Raw genomic sequence first — 11,242 nt, 5'->3', positions numbered from 1 at the left:
AGGCTACTCAGGTGGGCAAGGCAGCCCCTGAACAGCCAGCACATTGGGTGGAAAATAGACAAACAGCTCCTTCGCTCCCCTGGGAGCGGCCAACAGGCAGCATGAACCAAAGGGCTAAGGGGGAACCAGCCCCCACCCTCTCTCCTCCCAACCAGCACACCCGAAGGGCAAGCCTACAAAGCAGAACAGCATCACCAGCACTTTCTTGAAAAAATGGGGTTTATTGATTTTTTTAAACTGCAAATAGTCGTTACAAAAAGTTCTTCTTTTAAATAAATTCACACAAAGAAAGAGAAATAGAAAGCGACGGTAGTGACCAGCAAGAGGAATAATAATTACATTCATCTTAATGTATGTGTGTGTGTGTGTGTGCACCAGTTCTGTCTGAAGTCACGTTGGAAAACTCCAAACCTGGAATCCAGAACCTCAAATCTGTGATCGGAATGTCTTGAAACGGGCACATGGAAGTCAAAGGGTTTTCTCTTATTTTTTTTCCCTTTTAGAAGCTATACATAAAAAGTTGTTTTCCTTCTGTACTGTCACAGAACTTTTACATACATTCTCAGTCCTAGTTGTGAAAGGCCTAAAGAGAAAGAAACTCAATTTGCAGTCCAACACAAAGGGGGGAAATTTCTAAAATAAATAATCCAACAGTTTTTTGCATTTTTTTTAAATTAATTTTTCATTTTTTTAAAATAAAATAACCAAAAAAAGTGTAAAGTTACAAAAAATGTCGTTGAAGAATAATATATTAAAACTGTGGAAAAAAAGGAAAAAGACACGTCACAAAATTTTAAGATTAATATGAAGATCATAATTTAACATAAAAGAATATATTCTATGGATTTGTCATCCCGATAAATATGAACAAAATTAACAAAAAAAAAAAAGCATAGTTTGGCAATAAATACGTTTTGATAAGTTAAATAAGCTTTTTTATATTGATGTGCAGTGACAAGCAAAATTTTTGCTCTCCAATTTCTGAAAGTTATATGAAGTTTAAAACCCAGGGAAAAAAGCATGGCGTGAGTGCTCTAAGGACAGACCTACGGTATTCTAGAGCAAAACCATTAAAGCTACTTCTACGGGAAATCGTCTTACAGATATTGTATGTGGAATGGATACCATTAACTGCTCAGCCCTCACATGGTTTTTTTTAGCTTTTCTCTCATTTTTTGTTATTTTTTTTATGGATGTCACATATGAACTGGGGAACTTTAGCACCAAAATCAAGTCTCTCATAGTCCATCTAGCTTCCCCTTCCTCCCCACTTAAAAAAAAAAAATGAAAAAATTAAAATCACAAAGTCCCACTTATGTCACAATCTTCGTCCGCTTTTTCGGTTTTCCTTCCTGTAGACCTACTGAACCCGGGCAAGATTATTCAAAGAGGTTCGGGCCGTGAAGGAAAAGGTTTTGAATGTCAAGATAGGTTTCCCCAAAAACCCAAGTCTGGCAACAACTCTCCCAAGGGGGATGACGGGTTGGGGGGGTCCTGGGAAGAGAGGGGAGGTGTGTTAGGGAAGGTGCTTGTGTCGCCAGTGGAGGGAGCTGCTGGTTCTGGGTCCCCCTCCCCCTCCCCATGGGCAGAGGCTCCAGGAGGCCCACGGGTGCCCTCTGGCGCTGAAGAGGTAATGTAGTCACAGTGACAAAGTTAGATTACAAGGCACTAAAGTTGCTTCTGTAAACTGTTACTGCTTTTTCTTTTGTGATTTGGCACTTAAGGCTTAAGCCGGGAGGAGAAAAAAGGCATCTACTGACAAATATGGGACTTGTCTGTTCTGCATGGTAAGTGGGTTATAAACTCGAGGGGAGGGGGTTTCAAGCCAGAGGAAGCTATCGACAAACTGACTTGTCCTTATGTTGGGGGGAGAGGGGGGGTTAAGAAGGGGGAGCGGCAGGGAGGCTTCCAAGGTTCTGGGGGAAAAGGGGTTGAGCTTAACCTTGTTAATGTCGGGCTGGACAGGGAGGGAGGCAAAGGCAGGGGATGTGGGTGGGGTGGGAGGTGGCAGGCAGGGGGGTCCCTCCCTACCCTGCTTTAGTCATCTGAGATGGAAAGTCTGCTGAAAATGGGCAGGCGTCTTGAGTTGTCCAAAGTGGGGGAGTCTGAGCCACTGTGGCTGCTGCTGGAGCTGCTCAGGTAGCCCTCCTGGTCCGAGAGAGAATCCTGAGGGCTGGGGGGAGAGTCAAACATGTGAGGGGACTCGGACATGGGCCTGAAGAGGAAGGTGGTTGGGGAGCCACCCCCCGGCAGCCCCATACTGGGGGCAAAGAGGCTCGCCAGCTCCTGGCTGGAGAAGGCGAATGGGTTATTGGTGCCATCGGGCAGGGTGGGTGAGCCCAGAAGGTCATCCGCACTCAGGATGGGGGGTGGGGTGATGGATGTGGGGCTGTCCAGCAGCCCTGTGGCAGCGGCGGTGGCAGCGGCACTGGGAAACCCAGCAAAGCTAAAGCTATGCTGGAGGCGGGGACGGTCAGCGGAGAAGTCCCGGGCCCCGGCCAGGGCGCGGCGCTCCTCGGCGTTGTGGATGAAGTGGCAGCGGGGCCCGTATGGGCAAAAGCCGATGGTGTGGAAGGTGCGGCACAGCTCCGTCTTGTACTTGGGGTGGCGGGTCAGGCTTCGGAGCTCGTTGATGCCATGCGCGAACTGGCACTTGTCTCCGTACTTACAGGCACCATTCTCCTCGAAGGGGCGACACAGCTCCGTCTTATAGCGGCTGGAGTTGACCTGGCCACTCCCCGGCTGCTTCTGGGTGGGCAGCAGCCGGTCGCCCCCTTCTGAGAATGAGCGGTCTCGGAAGCGGCTGTCCCGAGAGCTCAAAGCTGGGGCCGGCTCACCCTTGAGGCTGCTGAGGAGCTGGTTCTGGTGGAACTTGGAGCTGGGCAGGGTGACTGAATGCCTCCGGGCGAAGCCCCCACCAGTAGGGGTGCCCACCGCCTTCCTGTCCAACAGACAGCCCCCTGCACCGGGAGCACTGTAGTTGAGCATGTTTCCCTGAAGGGAAGAAAAAGACTGGTGAGTGATAAGGGCCATTCACCAGGCCCAAGAAGGCCCACTCAGGACAGCCTCTCCACAGTCAGAGAAATGCCCCATCTCTCTCAAAGGAACCAGCTCTACCTCTGCCCCCTTCCCACTCTCTCCCACAAACCAGCTTCCAGGGCCCATGCTTGAAGCCACAAGATCTTGGCCTATCTGAGAAAGTGTTTTATGCATGCACTCCAACCTCCAGGCCAACTCCTGGAATGTACCCCCATGTCCTCTGCCCAGAGCTGGCATTTTATCCGTAAAACTCAACTTCTTTACCTCCTAAATAAATGCTTGGGCTCAAAATAGTTCATACAAATCATTCCTCTAGATTCCCCCTCTGCGCCTAAAAAAATCAAGTAAACCTCAGGAGACCATGAGCAACAAAGAGCTACATCCCCTTTTAGTAAGTAAGTCCCTGCTTAATTACCCACCCACCCCCCCAAACCTGGCCCAAGACTCTCAACTTCCTCCTTTCCTCTGGCAACAGGTTTTCAGAATGCCCCTGCATTTAACTTGCTGGGGAGTGGGGGTGAGGGAACAGCAAGAGAAACCCCTGAGGTTGAAGAGAGATGATTCCTGAAAACTTAACTAATCACCCCACACATCCACAGAAGGGGTGCCCTTCAGTGAGCACCCCAACCATTCCCTGCCCACCACCTCCCTCGCCGCAGGAAAGATGTCTTTACAATTAGTCTCCTGGTTGCAAGAGCAGAGCAAGGGTTTAATCTTTAACGTCAAGCTGCAGGTGGGAAGGGAGAAAAGCACGAAATCCCCCCCATTCACTGCCCCCGGTTAACAGTGGATTTGGATTTGAAGAGGGAGGGCAGGGTCACCACGGGCAGATTTCTGTTCCAATGGGACCCTAGTCACCTGCCCAAGCTGTACCCAGAGTTTGGAAAGGGCGCTAACAGGGGAACTGCAAGTTGGCTCTCTGCCCGTGTGGGTGTCATTGTGCAAATTCTAAAGTTGGTCCCCTAGGATCAGTTGTGAAGGACCAGGAATCTGTAACAGCAACCACCCCACGGAGCGGATTACAGGAACCAAGTTGAGAGCTGGTTTCCAACAATGAGGTTCATTTAAAAAGTACTGTGGGGGAAGGGGGCCAAGGGAAAGAAAAGCACTAGATCAAAGGGCTGGAGCCTGGAGAAGGGAAAAGGGCCTTGCAGTAGGAGGGCTCAGCCAGCAGCCAGGGTAACTGCAGTTTGGGGAAGCACAGCCAGGAAAAGAAGCTGAAATTCAAACTTTTTTTGATGTTGCTCTTCAGTTCCACCGCGTCTCTGCACCCCAACCCTGCAGCCCTGAGGCCCTGGCAGCTGAGCCGACTGGAGAAGCAAGCTAGGAAAGAGAGCAACATGACCCAACGTGTTTAAAAGAAGGCAAAACACTTTAGCAATTATAAGTGGCCCAGCAGCTTCCCGCTTTCAAATTGGGGCGAGGGGGACGAAAAAACCTTAACAAAATCCATAGGCTTTTGCTATGTATACTTAAACAGCACCCCTGTTACATTCCAGGTTTCAAACTAGCATTCTTTAGCACCCAGCTGGCAAACAACACGCCTAAAAAATGGAAGCCCCCATTAAACCCATACTGGCTAAGACCCTAGAGCTGAGGCCCGCATATTGTCTTGGCATCCCAGCCCTAGCCTCTCGATACCAGTGAACCGAGACCCTTCAGAAAACAAACAAGTGGGCCAAGCCAACCCTCAGCCCCCAAATCTTCAGCTGGATGAGCCACAAGTGGAGGAAACCCAGGCACGATTGGACCAACAGAAGCCCCACTACGAAGTCGTTTTGCAACATCCTTTTGAATCAGAACTCTTGGTCTTTTTCCTCCTCGCAGATTCCCAGTCCCCGCCCCAAAACAAAGGGGGGAAATATCCCAGCAAAACATCTTCCCAAGACTCACTTCTCCGAGGGAGCCCGCTCCCAGTCCCACAGGCCGGCAAAGTGGCTGCAGACTCAGAGCGCACCCCGGGAAACCCAGCAGACCAGCCCAATTGGCCTCAGCAGCGCGTTCCGGATTCAAGAATCACCGAAAAAGTGCCCCATCCCAGCTGCCCCGTGTCCCCAAAGGCAGCCTGCCACGCAAACTTCGCCCCCCAAAACTCTGGTCTCCAGATTCCCCTGTAGCCTCCACCAGGAACTTTTGAAACTCAAGGGTGGAATGCAGAGGAACCAAATTCCTTCAAACTGGAGGGGGAATGGGACGAGGAAAAAGGACCATCTCATCTCACCGCCTCCTTCGCCCTGCTTTCCAATACCTAAACTTCGGGAGTTCTTTTTTAAAGCGAAGAGATCAGAAAAAGACTTGGCAAAGTAAACGTTCCGCCCCACTTTACCTTGCATAAAACTTCGCTCAAGTCGAAGATGGTGGTCATTCTGGGCGATCGCACGGGGCAGGGACTAGAATTTGGTAGGTGGTGAAGGTCCCGCTGCGGGGAAGGCGCAGCCTCCGGCTCTCCCGTCAGGAGTCCCACACGCCCGCGCCCGGCGCCCCTTGCCTTTCTGACTCCCGGGCTGCGGCGCGCGAAGCCCAATTTATAGTTTCAGATTCGGTGGGCCGGGGGAAGAGGAGGAGCTTAAAACTTATTTAAATGTGGAAGTGGAGGAAAAAAAAGTTGATTGACACTGAAGTTGAATCAGCCATGCGGTCAAACTCGGGGGAAAAAAAACTTTCAAAAGGAAGAAGGGGGAGGGGAGACGAGGAAAGAAGGCGAAGAAAAAACCCGCTCCCAGCCGTGCACAACTTTTTTTCTTAAAGAGGAAAAGTTTCGACCGCTCGCCTCGCTACCCAGCGCTGGAGACGCCCCGCTCCGGGGCCGCGCGAGGCGCAGAGGGGGAGGGGCGCGCCCCCCCCCCTTTGTCAGCCTCGGAGCGCGGCTCTGTGACATCATTCATTCCACCCTCTTCGGGGTGCTTGTTGTTGTGTTGTGTTTGGTTTTGTTTTTTTTTTTTGTCGGGGAGGAAGGCGGGCTCGACTTTCTCTTTTCGCAAGCCGGAGCAGAAGCCGGTCCTTAGCGCCCTGGCTGTGGTTTCCATCTTGAGCAGATCTCCCTTAAAACTTCCCCAGGCTCCCGCACAATTTACTCTTTGCCGGAGTTTTCTTTCTCACTCGGCTGCGCTCCGCAAACCCGCAGGGCCGGCAGTTTGGACACGTGGGACGCACACAGTGTTCAAGTCTAGGGTTTTAAGTTTTTCCCGCGGGAGATGAAGGGGGGGGGGAGGTTTGGCTAGGGAGACTTTTTCCTTGGAGAGAACCTGGTCTGGCGGGGGCCAGCGCTGCACGAGTCTACACTCGCGCTCGCTTTGCAGCGAGCAGGGACGCAGGGACAGGGAGAAAGACCACCTCCTGGGCATACTGTTTTAACAAGCCTGGGAATGACATTTCTTCACGCACCCAATCTTTAAACTTAAAAATACAAAATCCGAATCCTCACGCATGTCCCTTCCAAAGCTTCCCCACCCCATAAACCCACCCAGCAAGGCACCACTTTCCACGCGCACGCTGTGCCGTGGGCCGAGCTCAACTTCCCACCCCACCCCACCCCACCCGCCTAGACGCTTAACAATGAAAAGTAACTTTGGTAAGAATGAAGGTAAAGAAGTGGGGGGAGGCGACCCTTTGAACTTATTGTTGCTGCTCCTCCGCCCCGAAGGGAACGGAACATATGGCTTGTCACGCTGCGCAGTTTTGGCGGGAGGGGGGAGGGGAAGCGCGGACTCCTCGAAACCGAAAGACCCCCAATTACTCTTTCAAAGACTATAAAATATATTTGTTTACTGTTAGGATAGTCTGGCCTGCCACCCACACAAATAAGAAATTGTTAACTTGTACTCTACTCGCCCCCTGCTCCTTCGCTGGGGCGCAGAAGTGACGACCCAAGCGGAAATCGCCGGGCTGCGTTTTTTTTCCTATTTCCCCGCGTGCCAGGCCGCCGCCTGGGCCCTTGCACATTTCTTCCCAGCACTCGAGGCCGCTGGGTCTGTTATGAAACCCCGTGCGCTGAGTGGCTAAGAGCGGGTTCCATTGCGATGTAATTAGGTCACCCCATTATGAACACGTTTCTTTGGAAAGGATGGGGCGGGCCGAGTGGAGCTCTCAACACCCTCCACACACACACACACACGCACACGCACACGCGCGCGCGCATTTTTTATTGCATTTCTTATTTATTCGTCAACTCCGAGCAAACCCCGGGAAACCTTCCAAATCACAACAGTTTTAGGAACAGTTTCATCTTTGCGAAATACACAACTTTTGCTGCAGCAAGAACCTACGTGATACCCAGCCGGGTTTGCTTTTATTTGTACCCTCTGACTTAAACTGATGGCCCCATTTTTTAATCTGGCTGCTGCCCCTTGCTTTTTCTTCTGCTGGCCAACCGCCTGTTGCTTCCCTCCCCCTGCTCCCATTTTTCAGCTTTTCTTGAAATCTGGCAAGCGCCAGAAAGGGAAATAACTTCCATCCACCTTAATTTAAATCATTCAAATGTAAGTTTCTTTCTTAAAGAGCTGTTTGCTCTCTCTCCTTTCCTCAGCTACAAAAAGGGGGTGTTGGGGGGGGGGTTCGTGCAGTTTCTTGGTGATGAAGTAATGAGTTCCAGATTTCAGGACGGAGTTGGGTGCGCGTTGAAACCACAAGGTTAGTTTGCGTCCTGAAGTGAAACTATTTCGGTATTTTTCTCCACACCCCCTCCCCCGAAAATAAAGGGCTCGTTGGTCTTTAACCCCCGAGAGTTCACGAAGCCCTGCCAGGGGTACAGAGGAGGCCCGGGCGTGGGGACTGGGGGGACTAGGGGACTGAGGAGAGAGGGGGGCCGACGGGAGCAGGCGGGGCTGCCTTCCCGGCCCGGGACCCTGCCGGCCCGAACCCGCTGTTTCCCCGCTCCGGCTGACGTCGCTTTCCCCCAGCCGCTGCGGGACTGGCCAGAGGTACCATCACGCGGCCTTGCGCCCCGGGCTAGCCAAAGAGAACGCCGATTCCTCGAATTTCCTCCGCTTTTCCAACTCCCGGCGGGCCCTCCCCTCCCCGGCTGCCGGGGCGCGAGTTTCGCCGGGCGGCGGCCAGCCTGGCTCGCTCGCTCGAGTTGTTTACCGGCCCCGCCAATCGACCGGGTTTCTTCCAGCTCCCCGAGCCTGGCTCTGTAATTAAGCTCTTTTTTTAATTGTCGGGTTGAAACGTCATTTCGGGGACTTTCCAAGAGTGAAGGGGCCGAGGGGAGGAGACTAGCCTTCTTAACCCTTCGCTGACCCACAGGCGGCCGGGGCACCGTCCCGACAGAGGAAGCAGGGGTGGGGGGCTGAGGGTGGAAGCCCGCCCGCCCCCGCCGCCACCCCCACCCCCAACCCCACCCCCCGGGCTCTGCAGGTGCCAGGTGACCGCGGGAACGACGGCGGAGCCGCGGCCCGGGCGGGACGCCCGACGGGAGGCGTGTGCGGCCTCCCCCCCCCCCCCCCACCCCCAGCCTCCTTCGCTCTGCAGACCGCCCTCAGGTTCCTACCCCGCGCGGTGCTGGGAGAGGCCGCCCCTTCGCCTCACTTGCCGCTTCTGTCCGGGAGGCTACCGCCAGGTCCTCAGTTACAGGCCCGACTTCCGGGCCCTCCCCGCTCGCTCGGAGCCCGTGTCCTCGCGAGGAGGGGCTGGCGAGGTACTTCTGACGTGGGGGTTCTAGGTTTTATGAAAGGGGGAAAGTGAAAGTCCACGGAATTAGGGAAGCGCGACGAGTATATTCATCGGCCAGTCTGGATCTGGGAGCACCCGTGGCAGGTGAGAGTGTGGGACGCCCAGCGCCTCCCCCCCCCACCCCCAAACCTCTTCCCCCGCCTCGGACGACCCGGCCTTGTCCTGTCACCAGAGCCTTCGAGTCACCCCCTCCCGAGCTTTCTCCAGGCTCTGGTTGCACCTCAGGACCTGCCATCGCTTGTCTCTGCGATGTTGCAGTACTGCCCCGGCTTCAGGTTATTTGTAAAATCCCACAAATGCTTCTGACTGGGCCCCCCACCTAAGCCCTCTGCTACCTGAGATCCTGGGACCGCTCCTTCCCTCCCCTCCCCCTAGGCCAGTCGCGGAGGGGTTGGAAAGGGAGGTGAGGCCAGGCGCCGCTGGGGATTTACCTGGGTGAGATGCAGATTGCTTGACTTGAACCCACTAAATCAGATGAGTGGATCAGGATTCTCTATGCTTTGAAATTGCATTGTTCTGGATCCAGATCTTGGCCCTGCCTTCAAGTCACTGACCAAAAACACATCTCTTAAAACTGGGATAAAAAAATACTGCCTAAGAGTGGCCATAGTGTGCCCAGCACACTTAGCCATTGTCGTAAGCCAAACCAGTCCAGGGGCCTTATTACCCGATGAAACAAATTGATTTTCCAAAAAGAGTCTTCTTTATAGACTTACACTTGATGACACAGTCAACAAAACCTTAATCTGCATCACTATCTTCCCCCATCCCAGGGCTGAAGGAGGCAGGCCCAAGACACAGAAAAAGGAAGGAGGCACTGGCAAGAAGCCTGGGGAAGAGCAAGAATGACATGGCCCGAGCCTGCCTGACTGAAAATCACTTACTACTGTCACAAGTACTTCAGAAAACTAGGTCACTGGGCCCTGTAGACAGTAAAGCCAGTTTCCTCTCCCTACCCAAGTCCTGAAGCCTCTTAGACAGGGTGGGCATCACCAGATTGCCAGTATTCACCCCAACACCAAACCAGGCAGGGGCTTCAAGAAAGGGCAGCAGGTAGGTCTACTGCTGTGCAGCTCTACACAGTGTCTGGAACCTGGGGTGTAGCTCAGGGTGCAGTGACTGCTGCTAGGACTACAGAAAGCCAATCCAGGGCTGGCGAGGCCATGGGAGGCCTCATTGCACAGCCTTCTGCCAGATTGGGAAGTCCAAAACCTTCATTGTTGTAATGCCTTCCCAGCAGACATGACCCCCAGTACCATTGGATCTCAGGCCGGCCCACAGCTGCACCTCCCCCTATCTCGCCTGGAACTGCCCAGAGGCACAGGATAGCCCAAGAGTCTTGAGTCATCTAGACTTTGATTAGGAAGCTACTCCTTGGTGACCAGCTCATTGGTCACCAATTGCACAACTTGGAAAAGGTCACGTACCCTCTGGGATGGTGGGGAGGTCAAACTTTGCAGCTAGTGTACTTAGCCATCCATTTGCCCTCCAGCCACTTGAAACTGCTAGCAGTTGCTGGTGGCTGCTGCATACCCCTAGGGGGGCAGGAGGGGGGTTGTCACAGAACTTCCTCCTGCTGGGGCTTCAGGCATCATTGCCATTGCAGCCTGTAGCACTCCACCCAGTTCTAGCTGCATTTTATGGAAATGATGTGTTTTCCTGCCCCTGGAATATAAACTCCTTGAGGGCAAGAGCTTCCCTCTTAGCTGGGCCTCAGGATTATGTTCCTGAGTAGTTTACCGAGGAAATTTCTGTCCATTTTTGCCAAACCCATTAGGATACTTCAGTCACCCTAAATATAACAGCAGGAGGAGCCAGTCTGAGTTAGTAACTCTGGGAGGCTGGGCTGCTCTTCCCTGGGAGGGCGCTGTGCGGCTGAGAGGTGGTGACACAGTCTAATGGAATGAGCTCTGGCCTGAGTCAGGAATCTTGGCTTTTAGAGCTAATCCAGCAGGTCATTCTCTTTTCTGCACTTCCGTGTTCAGATTTATAGATGAAGAAGGCTGGACTAGACCAGCAATGCTGTGTCACTCAGCAAAATAACCTGGGAAGCTTCTAAACAATCTAAATGTCCCTCCTGACCACACCACACCACACCCGCACAGGTTCTGCTGCAGTGGGGGTGTGGCCCAGCCCTCCATTGGTTTTATTTTAAACAGTGGTTTAAACATACACCCCCCCAACCACCACCACCGCGCACACACACACACAGAGGGGGTGGTAAATTTGCTACCCCCACCCCTGAACATTTAGCAATGTCTGGAAAACATTTTTGGTTATCACAATTACAGAGCAAAGATCAGTGCTCCTGGTGCCTAGAAAATAGGTCTTGAGGCTGCTAAACCCCCTGCAAAGCACCACCAGTCCCCCACAATCAAAAGTCATCTCTCCCAAAATGTTAGTACCAAGACTGAGTACCCACCCACCCTGGGTACTTAGCAGAGAGCAAAGAGTTTCTTTCCAAATCCAAGACTCCCGAGGCAGGCTCCACCCCACACTCCCTCTACCCTTCCCTCCCATGGCAGCCCAAGTG

General features: G+C 53.0%; 1 protein-coding gene across 3 annotated transcripts; it reads right to left on the bottom strand.

The window, feature by feature from the left end:
• Positions 1-201: 201 nt before the first annotated feature.
• ZFP36L1 (ZFP36 ring finger protein-like 1) lies at positions 202-8,768 on the bottom strand. Of its 3 annotated transcripts, XM_004681756.1 has the most exons (3): positions 5,366-6,339; positions 2,032-2,994; positions 202-1,360 (listed from the first exon to the last, which is right to left on the bottom strand). In XM_004681756.1, exons 1-2 carry the CDS (start codon positions 5,402-5,404, stop codon positions 2,038-2,040), a joined length of 996 nt encoding a protein of 331 aa, XP_004681813.1. In that variant the 5' UTR covers positions 5,405-6,339; the 3' UTR covers positions 202-1,360; positions 2,032-2,037. The 3 variants fall into 3 exon arrangements, with proteins under 3 accessions (XP_004681813.1, XP_012580142.1, XP_012580143.1); XM_012724688.1 differs by having other exon boundaries at positions 202-2,994; XM_012724689.1 differs by lacking the exon at positions 5,366-6,339 and adding an exon at positions 8,528-8,768 and having other exon boundaries at positions 862-2,994.
• Positions 8,769-11,242: the final 2,474 nt, after the last annotated feature.

Source organism: Condylura cristata, unplaced genomic scaffold (genome assembly GCF_000260355.1).
Source record: "Condylura cristata isolate star-nosed mole 26May11 unplaced genomic scaffold, ConCri1.0 scaffold00013, whole genome shotgun sequence".
In the NCBI taxonomy this organism is placed as follows: Eukaryota; Metazoa; Chordata; class Mammalia; order Eulipotyphla; family Talpidae; genus Condylura; species Condylura cristata.
The sequence above is the reverse complement of the archived record's forward strand: the minus strand, read 5'-3'. Positions and strand labels throughout refer to the sequence as shown.

Coding starts and splice junctions, on each gene's coding strand:
- ZFP36L1 (XM_012724688.1), bottom strand. CDS start 5,404: ATGACCACCATCTTCGACTTGAGCGAAGTTTTATGCAAG. Junction 2,995..5,365: donor TGAGCGAAGTTTTATGCAAG/GTAAAGTGGGGC, acceptor TCTTCCCTTCAG/GGAAACATGCTCAACTACAG.